General features: G+C 36.8%; 6 protein-coding genes across 6 annotated transcripts; 2 read left to right on the top strand and 4 right to left on the bottom strand.

The window, feature by feature from the left end:
• Window positions 1-89: 89 nt before the first annotated feature.
• Window positions 90-2,235, top strand: PHYBLDRAFT_167175 (hypothetical protein; the record flags this gene model as incomplete). Its single annotated transcript, XM_018435579.1, has 4 exons — window positions 90-161; window positions 1,116-1,166; window positions 1,737-2,042; window positions 2,122-2,235. 4 exons carry the CDS (start codon window positions 90-92, stop codon window positions 2,233-2,235), a joined length of 543 nt encoding a protein of 180 aa, XP_018292874.1.
• A 1,325-nt stretch (window positions 2,236-3,560) lies between these two features.
• On the bottom strand, window positions 3,561-4,824 carry PHYBLDRAFT_61119 (hypothetical protein; the record flags this gene model as incomplete). Its single annotated transcript, XM_018440753.1, has 5 exons — window positions 3,561-3,581; window positions 3,637-3,686; window positions 3,888-3,913; window positions 4,336-4,367; window positions 4,618-4,824. 5 exons carry the CDS (start codon window positions 4,822-4,824, stop codon window positions 3,561-3,563), a joined length of 336 nt encoding a protein of 111 aa, XP_018292873.1.
• A 959-nt stretch (window positions 4,825-5,783) lies between these two features.
• On the bottom strand, window positions 5,784-6,146 carry PHYBLDRAFT_144193 (hypothetical protein; the record flags this gene model as incomplete). The annotated part of the gene is made up of 1 exon (XM_018431166.1): window positions 5,784-6,146. One exon carries the CDS (start codon window positions 6,144-6,146, stop codon window positions 5,784-5,786), a length of 363 nt encoding a protein of 120 aa, XP_018292872.1.
• Window positions 6,147-8,738: 2,592 nt separating this feature from the next.
• PHYBLDRAFT_144191 (CCHC-type zinc finger transcription factor) lies at window positions 8,739-10,919 on the bottom strand (the record flags this gene model as incomplete). Its single annotated transcript, XM_018431165.1, has 3 exons — window positions 8,739-9,248; window positions 9,361-9,474; window positions 9,582-10,919. The coding sequence occupies 3 exons, from the start codon at window positions 10,917-10,919 to the stop codon at window positions 8,739-8,741; spliced, it is 1,962 nt and encodes a 653-aa protein (XP_018292871.1).
• A 779-nt stretch (window positions 10,920-11,698) lies between these two features.
• PHYBLDRAFT_144190 (Homeodomain-like DNA binding domain-containing transcription factor) lies at window positions 11,699-12,744 on the bottom strand (the record flags this gene model as incomplete). Its single annotated transcript, XM_018431164.1, has 2 exons — window positions 11,699-12,357; window positions 12,423-12,744. 2 exons carry the CDS (start codon window positions 12,742-12,744, stop codon window positions 11,699-11,701), a joined length of 981 nt encoding a protein of 326 aa, XP_018292870.1.
• A 1,274-nt stretch (window positions 12,745-14,018) lies between these two features.
• On the top strand, window positions 14,019-14,519 carry PHYBLDRAFT_144189 (hypothetical protein; the record flags this gene model as incomplete). The annotated part of the gene is made up of 2 exons (XM_018431163.1): window positions 14,019-14,190; window positions 14,284-14,519. 2 exons carry the CDS (start codon window positions 14,019-14,021, stop codon window positions 14,517-14,519), a joined length of 408 nt encoding a protein of 135 aa, XP_018292869.1.
• Between the last annotated feature and the right edge of the window lie 394 nt (window positions 14,520-14,913).

The following is a 14,913-nucleotide window of genomic DNA, read 5'->3' as shown; positions in this document are numbered from 1 at the left end:
AACGCGTTTGAGATTTATTGTTCCAAGATAATGTGCTTTATTCTTTCCCTCTTATCTTTAATCAATTCTACTTGATATAAGTTTTCTCTATGCTCATTATCATTCTCATCCTTATCCTCACTATCATCCTCATCAGTATCATCATAGGAAAGTTCCTGGAGGTTAGTATCATTATGTTTCCATAAAATGTTGTGTAGAATACAGCAACATCTAATTCATATCCCAATCTTAGCCACATCATATTTGCTTTTCATCAAGATCCGTAAGCTTTTCAAGGATTGCAATCTCCCTTTCAGAATACCAATGCAATGTTAAATCTAGACCCATGCATTGGCATGCTTGTAGTTAAATTACTTGTTTTCTGCTGATATTGATCCATTTTGTAGCTTCTTGTAGGTAGGTATAATGATACGACTTGGTGCATATGCTGAATTCCCCAACAGGTATTGATCCCCAGAAAAATATTGGCCAAGATTTCTTGTCATATACGTATTTGTAAGTACATAAGCATCATAGGAGTACCCTGGCCATCCAGTATGACAATATCTTATAACCTTTTTGTCATCACATATAATGATTGCTGAAATACAGTAGCAAGACTTTCGACTGTAAAAGTTCTCTCCTTTCCAGATTGATGTATATTCTAGGTCAATCAAGGTTCTGTCTACAAAGCCCAGACAAGAAGGGAAGTGTGTTGTCTTTTCAATTCTTCTACTGATAGTACTACAGTTTAACTAATCAGGTCAAGCCACAGTGCTAGTCTCTAATGACATTATGGCAGTGAAAAATCTTTCTGAATAGTGGCAAACTGATTCTTCTATGCAATGAGATATATATATAAGTATTAAGGTATATAGACTGCATATAATAGTTAAAAAACAGTAAACGTTACCACTGATATACATTGATCATGCAGTGCGACTCACAGAAGCATCATTTCCTTGTGTACCTAGTCACTCTAAGGTCCTCATAATCTGAATCATTGGTTCTGCCTGCTTCTTGCGGGGATCACTTTTGAAAACCCAATGACCCTTTATAATTCTAAGTATTGCATGGAAGGCGTCTTTATTCATGCAGAATTCCTGTCTAAATTGGTTGTCATCTAATTGATATAGAAGCCAGTCTATTCTGTTTGGAGTTCATGGAATATGGAGTCTTGGGGAAAGGTATCTGTTTTCAAGCACAATCTGATACATTAAAAGTTAAGGGATATCCTTAACAATATTTTATATGGATGTATTCAGAGAAAGCTGTCTTTCAATAAGCTTTTTGAGAATCTTCTCTTTCAGATCTCTGAGAGTAATCTGTCTATCATTTAATGTAGACATCTTGAATAAGATGTCAAGTTGTTAAAAGAAAAGGTAGAAAAGAAACAGAGAAAACATAGAGAGCGTAATCAATTCTGCTTAAATTTGTTTGCTAAAAAAATTAAACTCTGCAATCTCTAAATCTCAATCTACAAACAACTAATGGTAGTGCCTAGTTGTTTATAGATTGAAAATATTTTAAATTTAGATTACTGATATCCAATTATTAAATAAATTAAATCACTGCAAAAGTAAAATCAAAACATCTAAAACTGCCAAGACACTCTAATGTCACATCAGGCATTGAAGCAGTCACTGGTCTTTCATCATTAATAGAAGAAGATTATATACCTGAAAAGAGACATTCCACAATCTCCATAAGATGTGATTTAAAAATAATGGCCAAGACATCTAGCACTTTTCTCATAGAAATTGATTAATGAGTATCTGAAAAAGCAGAAATTCAGCAGTAGTGACCAAAGAAAAGTAGCTGCAAATGCCGCAAAGCTAGGATGGGTTCTTACAAGCTACTTTACAGGTGGCTATAACCATGGTCTTGTACTGGCTCTAACTGCGTATTTGCGGAGCCAACCTCAATCTGCTGGCATACTTACAATTGATCTTGCACGTATAGTAAAAAACCATTTTTGCAATCAGGTTCATGAGTCCTGCAGAATGTCTTTATCTGCAAACAGAAAAAGAACTGCATCAAAAAGACAGCAGCATGATTTGTTAGTAAGTGTCGAATTAGATACATATATATATATATATATATTATTTGATACTCACTGTTATTCTTTAAATGTATGTACAGCTTATTTGCCAGCATTTTATGACTTACCTTAAAAACAAAGAAGTCATTAATACAGTCACAAAAAGAGACAATTGTGCTTATATCCTTCAAAAGGCAGCAATGTCTGATGATTAGACAGACAATGAGATCACTAGATTGGTGGACAGTAAATGTCTGAAGGCTCATTGCCCTAGTTAGAGAAGTGATAAGATAATATACTTAGAGATCAATTGATATATAAAAGATAATTTAAGTGAAAAAAACAGCTTTAAACGCTCTTAGAAAGTCTTAACAAATATGTTATAGCAAAAGGACAGCAAATATCACTGAAACGTATCCATCATATCAGGGTTAAATGTGACGTGGATGTTTCTAATGATTTATAAGTTTTATTAACTTAATAAACCATTAAAGATTAATAAATAAATACAATTTTTTACTTTATCTTATTCTTTCAAGCCATTTTTTCAATAATAATAAATAAATTTAATTCATTTATTTATCATCTCATTAGTACAAAATAATTTTTTTTAATAATACCAATATAATATAGTTATTCTTCTCATCTTATTCATTTAAAGCAAAGAACTTTAATTGCAATACAAAATATTTTTCCCTTCATCATATTTATTTGAAGCAAACAACTTTAATAGAAATATACAATACTTCTTCTCTTTGTCATCTTATGCATTTGAAGCAAACAACTTTAAAAATGATAATATAAAATACTTTTTCTCTTCATAATCTCATTTCACTATGAATGAAATTAGTGTGGGAATACTACTAATTTGTATGAAATTTGGTGGCTGACCACACAATGCTAAAGCAGAGAAAATTGATAGTAAATGAGCTATGCTTACTACTAATCATAGTTGTATTGCTATTAATTTACTGAATGGTAAGGCAGCATGCTTGATTGGCTTAGTTTCAGACAGATTGGTAGTAAAAGTATGGTAGTAAATCCATATATGAAGAAATTGGTAGTAAAAGCTTGGTAGTAAATTCATATATAGAAAAATTGGTGGTAAAATTAGTGAATTTTATTTTTATTCATATGCTTGCTGCGCAGTAGAGTATATAATAGAAATATATAATAGAAATATACAATAGCAAATGTAAAATGGGCTGTACAATATACTATATGATATACCATATGATATACTATACAATGTACCATATGATGTACTATGCAATGTATTATGCAATATATTATACTATAGACTATACAATGGACTATATAATATAATATATGATATACTATGTCTTTCACATGGCATATAATGGTGCATATTCATATACAAGCTTAATAATAATACTAGCAATATACTTTGCATATATACTAACTTATATATTAGTTATACAAGTAATATATACCTTTAGATATATCAGCTATAAATAACAGAACTCTTTATAATTTATAATTATTGATGGTTTTCTACTGAGAGAATGTTCAAACAATCTCATTCCAGAGTTGTGTAAAGCTAAAGTAAAGAATACTATAAATATATGTACTTAAAAGTATTTTTCTGTAATTACCTCAAGTATATTCATTAACAGCTTTAAGTAATTGTGATTAAAGACAAAGTCTAAAAAATAAGTGAATATACAAAGTAAATACACATAGCCCAGTAAGCTTACCTTTATAATTTGTTTAAATTCAAAGATTGTTCAGTAGCTATCATGCTGCAGCACAAGTCTCAAGTAATTAGATGCACCTACTCATTGATAGCTAGCCAGATTGTTTAGTATACCCTATACAATATCAATTTAGTAAGACTGTAACTTACATTGTCTGTATTTTGTGAAAGGAAGTCTAGAGTGTATTATATAGTAGCTGCTTGAAAAAAAAACTGCAAAAAAATGTGTTTTTCTAGTTGCATTAGTCTTTTTTTTTAAAAATCAAAACACAATTGTAGTGATTTTATACCAAAAGTGTCTTGAATTTTGAGTGATGCATGTTGTTTGAATGTGATTACAGGAAAAGTAATAGAAGAAAGTAGAGAAAATGAGTCGATTTGTCATTGATTAAAAAAGAGAGATTGTAAAGAGAATTTTTTGTTGTTGTTCTGGAAGATGGAAATAACAGAGAGTTCAAAAAATATATAAATTTGATGGCTCCGCATGTTTCTTTTTGGTGGTGAGGCTGCCACACTACTTTCTGTCTCACCAAGACTACTTTTAAAAATATAGTTTAGTCAGTGTATTAAGTTTTAAATTTGAACAAAATATACATACCTCAACTCTTCTCCTTGAACTTCTCTGCTTAACTTTGCCAGTATATTTTTTAATAAAGAAAAGTATTAATGAAATATCTTGCATGATACTAAATTTAATATGTATGATTTGTCACTTCTCCATTTGGTGTTCAGTCTTCATCACTTCTTGAAGGAGAAGAACAGCAACTAATTGACCTCTGAATTTGTGTAAAGCAAATTGATATTTCAAAATTAACTTCTCAAGTCTCAAGAAGTAGTACAACTTTTGTTAACTACTCAATCTTTCTCAGTTCATCTCTACAATGCCGTCTTCACGCATAATATGTTGGCATTGCCTTGTATACATGTAGAACTGCAGTTGAATGAGCTTTTGCTCTTCTAAGAATATGCTGATATCCATCTCCTGTTTCTTTTTCCACAGATAGTTGATCAGTACATTTATCTTTGCAGTTGCACTTGGTATCTTATTTGTTCTTGTTGGAATAAAGTCAACACAAGCCTCTGTCATTGTAAAAGGAATATGCCTTACTCCTCTCACAAGCAATAAAGAATAACTTTTTGTTTTTTCAATAATTAAAATATACTTTTATTTTGCAAATTAAAACAGGTAAAAATAAAATAGAGAGCAAGTCATGTAAATTAGATGTATAAAGTAGCTATAAAGATTCACTATTATCTTAAGAAATAACTTCAAGATGATGTTTATTTACAATGAAAGGGAAAAATGAATACAAAGTAAAAATTTGAGCAAAATAAAATATAAACAAATCAATTTAAATCCCGTACTTTTGGTAAATTAGTGGAAAAGATAGTTGGTCTGCCACATTGATTAGTAGCATAGTCAAAATACAACAATCTTGACAATAGGACAAAAAAAAGTTTTATGATTTCAAATAAAAAATAAATAATTCAAGTTGCTATACTCTCTATATGATATATATGTAAAAAAAGAATGTTTCTATTATGTTATTTTGCTCTTAAATACAACTTTATCTTTTTCATCTTTTTTTAATATTTTTACCAAACTCTAGAGCCAATTTGATTGGTTAATTAAAATAAATTAGTGGCATATCCACTACCATTAGTGGCAGCCACACTAATTTCATTCATAGTATTTGTATAAAGCAAATATTTTTAATAATAATAATAATAATAGTAATAATAAATAAAGATATATATACTGGATTTTTCCTATTTGATCGTGGTTTATAAAAATAAGTTTATAGTTTTTTAAAAAAAGTTGGCGGTTTATAAAAAAGAGTTTGCTTTTTTTTAGAATCAGTTTTTTTTTGTATGGAGCCAGGAAGAAAAAGCTCAGGATTTTATTAAAGGTCTCTGATTGAATAGGAAAAGAGAAAATTAAAATATTTGCTTGTAAGGTTTTGTAGATTATATAATGTTTTTGGCTTTTAAATTTTATGGTTGTTTTTGTTTTTGTTTTGTTTTGTTTTAAAAAAAATGGAGGAGTTATGGAGTGTCCAGCTCTAGTTCAGAGCAGAGACGAGAAATTGACTTGCGCGCAGTGTGGAGCACTGCAGAGGGAAGGAAAGGGACAGAGTTAAAGTGGAAAGACCAGTGGTGATCCCAAATAGCCAGGATAGTTAGGCCAAAGACAGAGGAAGCAGGGATTGCAGGGTTAAGCGTGGGGGGGAAGGCGAAGAATTGGAAAGTGTTTGAGAGGACAGAGGGCAGAGGGATGGTGCCAAAGAATTCCAACCAAATGCCTGTCCACACAGCAGATTTCAATGAGCAAGCAAGAAGAAAATGTTCTTGTGTCTTGATGGACACCTGGCAAATAGTGCAGAGAGGAGAAGAGACGGTGGATGGCATGATGCAGTACAGAAGTGCTCGGCATGAAAGCTTATTGTGCAACCCGCAAAACCAGACATTCCGAGCCCAGTGAGGGAGGGCAAAAGACCAGAAGGAGCGAAGTTGTCATGGGATGAGAGGAGGGTGGATGGGACGAGCATCAGACAGTTGATGGGAGCAGGCAGAACGGTAAGAGCACGTGGTGAGCCAGGACCAGGTCTGACTGGGAAGTTGGGCTGACAGAAGTGGCTGGAAGTCAATGGACGACCCATCGCGAATAGGAATATCTGGCTGTTGGAATGTCAGTACAAAAGAAGGAATGCATGCTCAAAAGAGAACGGGATGCAAGACCATTGTATGATCGCGAATTCTGTTGAGGATGTGGTTAAGTGTGACAGAACGGGGTAGAGGACGAGAGGGAGTGATGGATGTGAGTATATCCAAATTGGACTCGATTTGGTATAGATGGTGGACTCGCAAATCATGCCAAGCAGGTCAATACGGAGGGTGAGAGGGCATACTGAATATCATAGAAGACAATGGCAGGATGAGACAACTGGAAAGGTTGAGCACCACTCTGTCAAAGTTTCGGGGAAGAGTATCCATAGCCTTCACAACCAGGTGCAGCAGGGAATCAAGGGTGCGATGGTTGCGAGGACAACAGTCTGGAAAGAGTAAGGGAAGAAGAGGATCAACGGTAGGGATGTTGGAGCGAAGAAGAGTGAAGAACCATTGGGGAACAAGACCGTGAGGCAGTAGAGGATTACGGATAAGGGGCTTCAGCCAGCAAAGTTGGAGAGCACATTGCTGTATACCAGGATTCAAGATACCAAGGCCACCCTGTAGTCAGGGCAAGCAGAGAGTATCAAAAGCAATGGGAGGAAAAGAGTTGACATGGAAGAACTTGCGCACGATGGAGTGAACTCGGTCAAGGAAGGTGGAAAGGAACGAAACCACACGAAGGACGTGCCATAGTTGAGAAAGTACAAGAGAGTTCATGATGGTTGCCCGCCCACAAAAGGAAAGAGATTGTGATCCATGAATACTGCAAAAGGTCTCAATTTTTGACAGGAGGGTGGTCCTGTAGGAGTCTCGTTGAGTGATAGAGGAAAATAATGGAAAACCATGATATCGGAGAGAGGTAGGTAACATACGATCATGCCAATCAGTAACATCATATGCACGAAGGAAAGTATTCCAGTTGGGGGGTGGCGATCCTGAAAGGGAGAAGGCTTGAGTCTTGTGCATGTTTATGCAAGCGTTAGATGCGGCAGCATATGTGTTGAGATGGTGGTGAAGTCAAGACATGTGATCCGTGTCCGGAAGAAACACCAGAAGGTCATTGGCATAAGCCAGAAGTTTGACAGGAGGTAAAGAGGGAAGAGTGGGAGGGACAGAAGGGAGGACACCAAGGAACAGAGGATTGTGTATCACGCGGCGAAGCAAAGGCTCAAAAGCTAGGTTGAAGAGAATTGGTGAGAGAGGATCCCCTTGTCAAAGGCCACGGGCTTGCGTAAGAGGGCGCGAGAGAAAGCCATTGACATTAATCTGTAGCTGCGTAGAGAAAAATAGAGAAGAGACAGAATTAACGATGGAAGGAGGGAAGCGGAAATGAGCAAGCACTCAACAAAAATACTCAGGGTGTACTCGGTCATAAGCCTTTTCCTGGTTCAAGAGCAAGCCAATCCCTGAGGATCCATCCTTTGCGGCTTGTGCCATGACCAAACGAGTCAGCATTCCATTATCAGCTATAAATCTACTCTGAACAAAACCAGTTTGATACGGGGTGATAAGTGTGGGAACAGCAGAAATCATATGAGCATTCATGAGATGGGTAAACACTTTTGCATCGGTATTAATCAAGGCGATGGGGCGCCAGTTCTTCAGAGAACTGAGATCGCCTTTTTTTGGCAACAAGCAGACACAAGTGGACTGTCAAGAAGGAGGAAAGATTTCCTTCGACAAGGCATCGTTATATATCTAGGAAACGAGGTCGCCACACACGGGATGGGCAAGAATGAGGCAGAAAATCTCATATGGCAAACCATCTGGGCCCTGGCTACTAGAGCTGGGAGAGTGGGCAGCGCCTGACCGAATTGTGTCGAGAGTGAATGGCCGAGTCATATAGTCCTGTGCAAGTTCTGGCAAATGGAGATCTGAAGGCAAATGAGAGAGCAGCTCATCCACAGCAGAGTGGTCTATAGGATCAGGGGTGTACAAGCCTTCATAGAAGACTGCTGCAGCCTCAGTTATGGCGTCGGGTGTGGTGCAAATGTCGCTTGTAACAGGGTGACAGAGGCTTGCAATAGCTTTGTGGGATTGGCGAATGGCGATAGTGCGTTTGAGGTATCCTGCAGAAGTCTCACCCTTTTCCCGCCAGTGTTTCCCGGCCTTGAGAGCCATAATTTTGACCCGTTCAAGTTGGACTTGCTGCAACAATCGTTCCACAACTGGGAGTTGGAAGTTCTGGGTGGGTTGGTGGCGGAAACGGTGAATGAGTCGGTCCCGTCATTTTTGTAGGCGTGTTTCCAGGTCGTTCAGAGAGGGGCAAAGGTGGCAAGAGAAACATTTAACGAAACGAATGCCTTCGAGCTTAATCGCATCCCATTGGGCTTAAGGAGAAAGATCAGCACGAAGGGCAGGAACGAGGGTGGAGAGAAGAGTGTTGAGATTGGTATGGAATGAAAGTGATTGTGCTAGGCGAGGGTTAGCATGCCAAAGTCCCTTACCAGAAGACTTGGTTGAAGGGAGGGACAGACTGACTGCAACCAGACAATGATCAGACCATTTCTGGTGAATATAGCTCACTTGTGGGTCTGTAGTGCAAGGGTGAAGGTTTGAGGATGCAAGGATGTAGTCAATGGTGGTGGAAGACAGGGCTCGGTGGAACGTAGGCTGCGGGTGCTGGCCACGAGGAGTGATACAGTCAGTCATATTGGTATCTATAAACTGTAGCCAGTCAGCTGGAGCACGACGTCCGAGAGCATAGTGGTAGTGAATTGCATGGTTAAAATCGCCCAATAGAATAAAGTTTGAAGGATTGGGAGGGATGAGGTCAGGAGTGCAGTAAAGAGGCAAGAAAACGATAACGTGGAGTTTGGGAAGCAGGCGCATAGATGACGCCTATCCTGAAGGGCGAAAAATTATTATCCACATGCGTGATAGTTGTCATGATACACCTGCCACATGGGCTAAATAGAGGGTCAGTGAAGATCATGTGAGGGGAAAGGCATACAACACCGCAGTGTGGAGACCATAATGATGAAGAGGACCGAAATTGTTGGTCAAAGATAGATTGAAGCATAGATGATGAGGCATGGGTTTCTTGCAGGACTAAAATATTGATTCCCTGTGAGCGTAAATGATATATGAAAAAGGAGCATGATTCAGGGTGTCTAACTTTGGGTAGACCCCTACAGTTCATAGTGCCTATTTTAATCATTGGTTAATGTTGACCTCTGCGCCGAGGGCTTTTGTGGCTTGTGGGTGAGTAAAGTGAGGAGGAGAGAGAGATGTATTGCGGCCTGTTGGACGTGCCGGCCGGGGAAAACGGAGATGAGTGTGGTGAGAGGCAGACTGGAGTTGGAGAGCCTGAGCCTCATCTCTATCCATGAGATTAGTTATCATTCTGTCTTCTATCTCTTTGACCCAGCCATGCGTGGGGGTGTCAACAGAACGGCTTTGAGGACGAGGGCCAGAGGACATGGGCGTCTCAGTTGGTGCTGGTAGAGTGAAGGTGGTCTTTGTGGGAGACAGCTTAGACAACTCATGTAAAGCAGGTTGACGAGGGTTGTGCTTGGAGGCCTCCAATCCTCTGTAGATGAGTGAGAGCTCAGTGGGAATCAAAGGCTTGGGCGCAATGATGGGGCGATTGAGCTTCGAATTGCGGTTGGGGTGGCGGGAGCGCTTGTTGGACGTCTTGGATGTCTTGGAAGGATCGGTAATGTATGGACAATTGGCTTGTAAGTGACCGGTCTTGTTGCATCCAAAACACATTCGGGTTTTGGCTGGGCGTTTGGTGCATTTTGCGACGTAGTGCCCCATTTCCTTACAGTAGGTGCAGTGGGAGCCCATGGAAGGCCACTTACCAAGAATCTTTTGCGTATCGTTGTATGCAATTTGGTACGTCAGAGAATCTGATAGCACATCGTTGGTAGGTGTATTGGTGAGGACAACATAGCCAGAACCGTCAAAAAACCCATATGATTCATGAATGGCGATCTCCCACACTTTGCCAAAAGGAGACATACATTTGGCGAGTTGTGTAGCCAGGTCATGATAAGGAACACGAGGAAGCTTGGTTAGGAAAACACGGTGAACAATTGTGCCAATGGGAACAGCAGGTTGAGCGGGGAAAGACGAATCGCCAACTACCAAAGGTTGAGAGCACGCTTGCTTGCAGTCAGCACTGGTAGGTAGATGGAGTTCACATGTATCAGGGGAAGAGTGTGAGCCAAGAGTGATGCCCATGTTAACCTCGCGAGGATAGGCTGAGAGAAGAGCTCTCCAGAAAGGGTCAAACTTGGGTGAGGATTTGGGTGGAACAGTGAAAAAAACTGAAAACTTAGAGGACCCTACACGCCAGGTACGTGGGGTCATGTTATTTGTAGAGCTGAAGATAACATGAGGTTGCTTTTTGAGAAGTGGAAGTGCGTTCTGAGTAGCTACTTGCGAGTAAAGAGGTGTCAAAGAGGGTGAGATTGGTGTGAATGAGGTTGGCAATGGTGGAGATGAGCCAGTGGTGGAGGGGTTTTTGACCCCTGGTGGTTCCGGAGTGTTAGTGGAAAGAGCCATGCCGTTTAGAATCAGTTTGCTGCCACACAGAAAACTAATTTGCATTCTATCCTACCAAATTTGCGTATTTTTTTTTAATTTACGTTTTAATTTACGCTTTTAATTTTTACTTTAGCCTCAATTTGCAAAGTGTGTTTGCACAAAATATAAATGTAAATTGCGATAAAAGAAACCTAAATTGCATATTATTTTTTAATTTTTTGCATAGAAAAATGTTTAAGAAAATGCATAAGAAAATGTAAAAAATATAAAGAATAAAGATGCTAAAGGTATAAGAAGTGCATAAAAAAATTCAAAAAAAGCACATAAAAACATAAATAATAGAGATAATATAGAAATAAGAAGCGCATAAAAAATAAGAATATTACATAAATGAATAAATAATAGAATATAATAAATAAAATAAAATAAAATTAAAGGTTGATTTCTCTCTCTAAGCAAGAATTGAAGAAAGATACTGCATGTCTAATCCACCCATTACAATCTTCAACTGTCACACTCTTTACTGATTCCACAATTCTTGGTGTCAATTGATTGTCAGCAGAAAGTGTCTCCCTTTTGACACTAGCCTTCACTTTTGACCAAAACTCTTCGATTGGATTAAGGAATGGAGAGTAAGATGGTAGAAACATGCATTTGTATCCTCTTTTCTCTATCAGCTCTTGTATGGCCTTTGGAGTGTGTATTGGTGCATTATCCATTACCAAGTACTTGCCTTATTGATTACAGTGATCCAATACGTCCATGACATTTTCAATGAAATGTAGAAAACACTCTGATCAGGTTCCAACATGGCCATTGATCTTCTCCACTTTCTTATCTAACTTGCGCTTCTTAGAGCTAACAACTGCCTGTGGTTTGCGCAGGGTGACACTGATTACACCAATTTGGGAAATAGCTCCAAGAATAGTAATGCTGACACTTTGTTGCGTTGGTGCTGTTGTTTTTGCTGGCTTTCCACGGGTGGATCTTCTAAAGTTGCGCTTGATATGCATGTTGAAACCTGCCTCATCAATAAAGACGCAGTCTCTGACATAGTCAAAATCCGGAATGGAAAGCCATTCAGTCACCTTGTTCTTTCTTAACTGAATTACCCATTCTGAATTGCGAGCTGCAGGAAGTTTCTCAAGTTTCTTCAGTGTTAGACAGCACTTATTCACCAAATGCTTTTGAAGGCCAGACAGAGTGATCATCAGATCTTGAAATTCTTCTAGCAGGGCAGTGCGTACTTCCTGAAGAGTTGCAGCAACGTTGTTCTCAAAGTACGCAATCAGAAAGAATGAATGTTGTTGTAAAAGCTTGTGAGGAGCGCCAACAATTCTTTTTCCTGTACTTCCAGGAAGACATTGTTCTTCATCTTTTCTATACTGGGCAATATAGTTTTGGCCAGTACGAACATTAATGCCCATTTTTTCGGTGGCCATCTTAGCAGTCCATCCTTTTGAAAATAAAAATAACAATTAATATTTATGCACTGTCTTTATAGTACTTATTTTAGTATACTGTTCTCAATAACTAACTCAAAAAGTCCTTGCACCTGTTCTGGCATGTACTTGCAATAAGTGCCTCTGGGCTTGTAAGGTTTTTTCTCAGTTTTTTCATTTTCTTCCTCCAAAGTCTCCACATCAGAACCCTGTATACAAGTCTCCTCGTTGGTAGTTGTCTGCTCAAAATCCATCTTTGTTACTAGAGTCTGGATTCCATTGCCAGAGTTGGGATAGGTTACTTCCCACTCGTGAAGTACAGCATTGGCCATTGTATATGTTGTTCTTTCTTCATAATCATCAACAATGTCCATAGTAGTGGCATCAAAGATCATGTTCATTTTTTTGATGTTGGTGTTAGTGTTGGTGTTGGTGTGTATGGGATGGGGTGTGAATGTTTATAAAGCAAATTAATACTTTTTAACAAAACACAGACTACCTTTTATATTACTTTCGCAATAAAATATGACTTCCTTTATTTTTATTTGGTGTGTTTATTATCTACTGACAATCATTAAACAAATATTTTTCTAAATCTGTGCTAAGAGTATTATTTGATGCTTATATGCATTTGTTCCGCTTACAAATATAGTAAATGTATTGTAACATGGCTAGTTGTGACTGATTTCATATCAGATTATACTTAAATTTATATTACATTATTAATCTCTATCATTATCAGCCCTAGTATTCAGGTTATTTTTAGCTAATTATAAGCTGTAGATATTATTTAATGCTTGCTTGGTCCAATTTTATCTTATTACATGCTGTATGTAGCATATTTCATTTTTTTGTAGCTAATTGTGTATCATACTATCTTTAAAGTTACACAGCACTGTTAATCTCTGCCATTCTCTATCCAAATATCTGGCTCATCTTGGCTCAATTTTTGTCATGAACAGTATTCGATGATTACTGGGCAACATAATTTTCCAGAATGTTACTTGTAATATATTACAGCTATATTCTTCTTATCTCTCAATGAAATTGCACTCATGGTTATATAATTTTCCAGAATGTTACTTGTAATATATTACAGCTATATTTTTCTTATCTCTCAAGGCAATTGCTCTCATGGTTACATCACACTGCTCATACTTGCTCTTTTTTATCTAAGCATTGAACTGTTATCTTTTTTTTAATTTTATATTGTGAATCCTGCTCAAGTATTATTGTGTTAGTTTGATCATGCTTCGAAATATAACTAAATTATATTGTTATTTTTTACTATCTCTTACACAAAAATTATACATATTATGTCTCATATTTGTACTATCTTTTCTAAGCAGATGATTTTTACTGCATTATAGTTTACTTTATTTTGGCTTTTACTAAAATAAGCTTAAATATATGCTCTATTGTTACCCATAACTTTTTCGAAAAGTATTTTTGTCACAATTACAAATTTGTTTTCATAGATCAGTATAGTTACTAATTTTGTGTACTCACTATTAAAGCATTTGATATCTTTTGAAGGTTTTAATATTACTTACTCACTTTAATTTTGAGTTACTATATTAAATTTATTGTGCTATGGCAAAGGTTTGGAAATAATATAAAAGAGCATTAAAAATTAATTTTCATATCAGTATATTATTCAATTATTTTAAAAGCCATGTTTAACTTTAACAAGACCAAACAATTGACAATTCTTCCTCGCAATTCTGACTTTATGAAGACATTTGAAGGGAATGCTGATCACTGCGATTTAAATTATCATTCTATTCAGACAAGACCTGTCAAGAAAAGCCGTTTTGTCTTGATCAAAAAACCAATATACATGGAAGGTGTCAGCACACAAGACAAGGTTTCGGATCCTGAAGATTTGATTATGCTAGGAGATAAACCAAAGAAGAAGTGACGCTACCAATCTTATACAGAAGAGGAAACTTTGCTGGTCCTGAAAAAGTATTTTGTTGATGAGATGACAATGGCGGAAGCAGGAAAAAGTGTAGATATGCCAAGATCAACAGCCGGCCGGGTGATAAGACATATAAAAAGTAGATTAAACCTACTAGCTAGAAGATTCCGTATGCACAAGTATGCCAGTTTAGAAGAATATGAAAAAACACTATGCAAATATGTCAAAACTATGCTTTTACAAGAAAAACTATGAATAAACTATATGCCAGAATTTATATGAAACTTATAGTTACAATGTTCTTTCATTAAAAAAAGCAAATATATGTGACAAGCATAAAACAGAAATGCAAAAAATTAAAACCTATATAGATAAATTATATGACAGAAGTAATATGAAACTTATAGTTATAATGTTCTTTTATTAAACATATAAGATATATACATTTTCTGGGAATTATTAGTCAAAAATAAAAATAGATTCGGTGCAAGAATAAATATAAAACTTGGTGCAATTTTCTGCCATTTCTTTTCTTAATTTATCTTTTTTGATGCATTTGGTAAATTCCATTTTTTTACCAAATCAATTTTTATTTTTGCATGAATAATATCAGGAAAAAGTGTATACCAGCAGGCAAAACACAGAAACG

Source organism: Phycomyces blakesleeanus (genome assembly GCF_001638985.1).
Source record: "Phycomyces blakesleeanus NRRL 1555(-) unplaced genomic scaffold PHYBLscaffold_8, whole genome shotgun sequence".
In the NCBI taxonomy this organism is placed as follows: domain Eukaryota; kingdom Fungi; phylum Mucoromycota; class Mucoromycetes; order Mucorales; family Phycomycetaceae; genus Phycomyces; species Phycomyces blakesleeanus.
The sequence above is the reverse complement of the archived record's forward strand: the minus strand, read 5'-3'. Positions and strand labels throughout refer to the sequence as shown.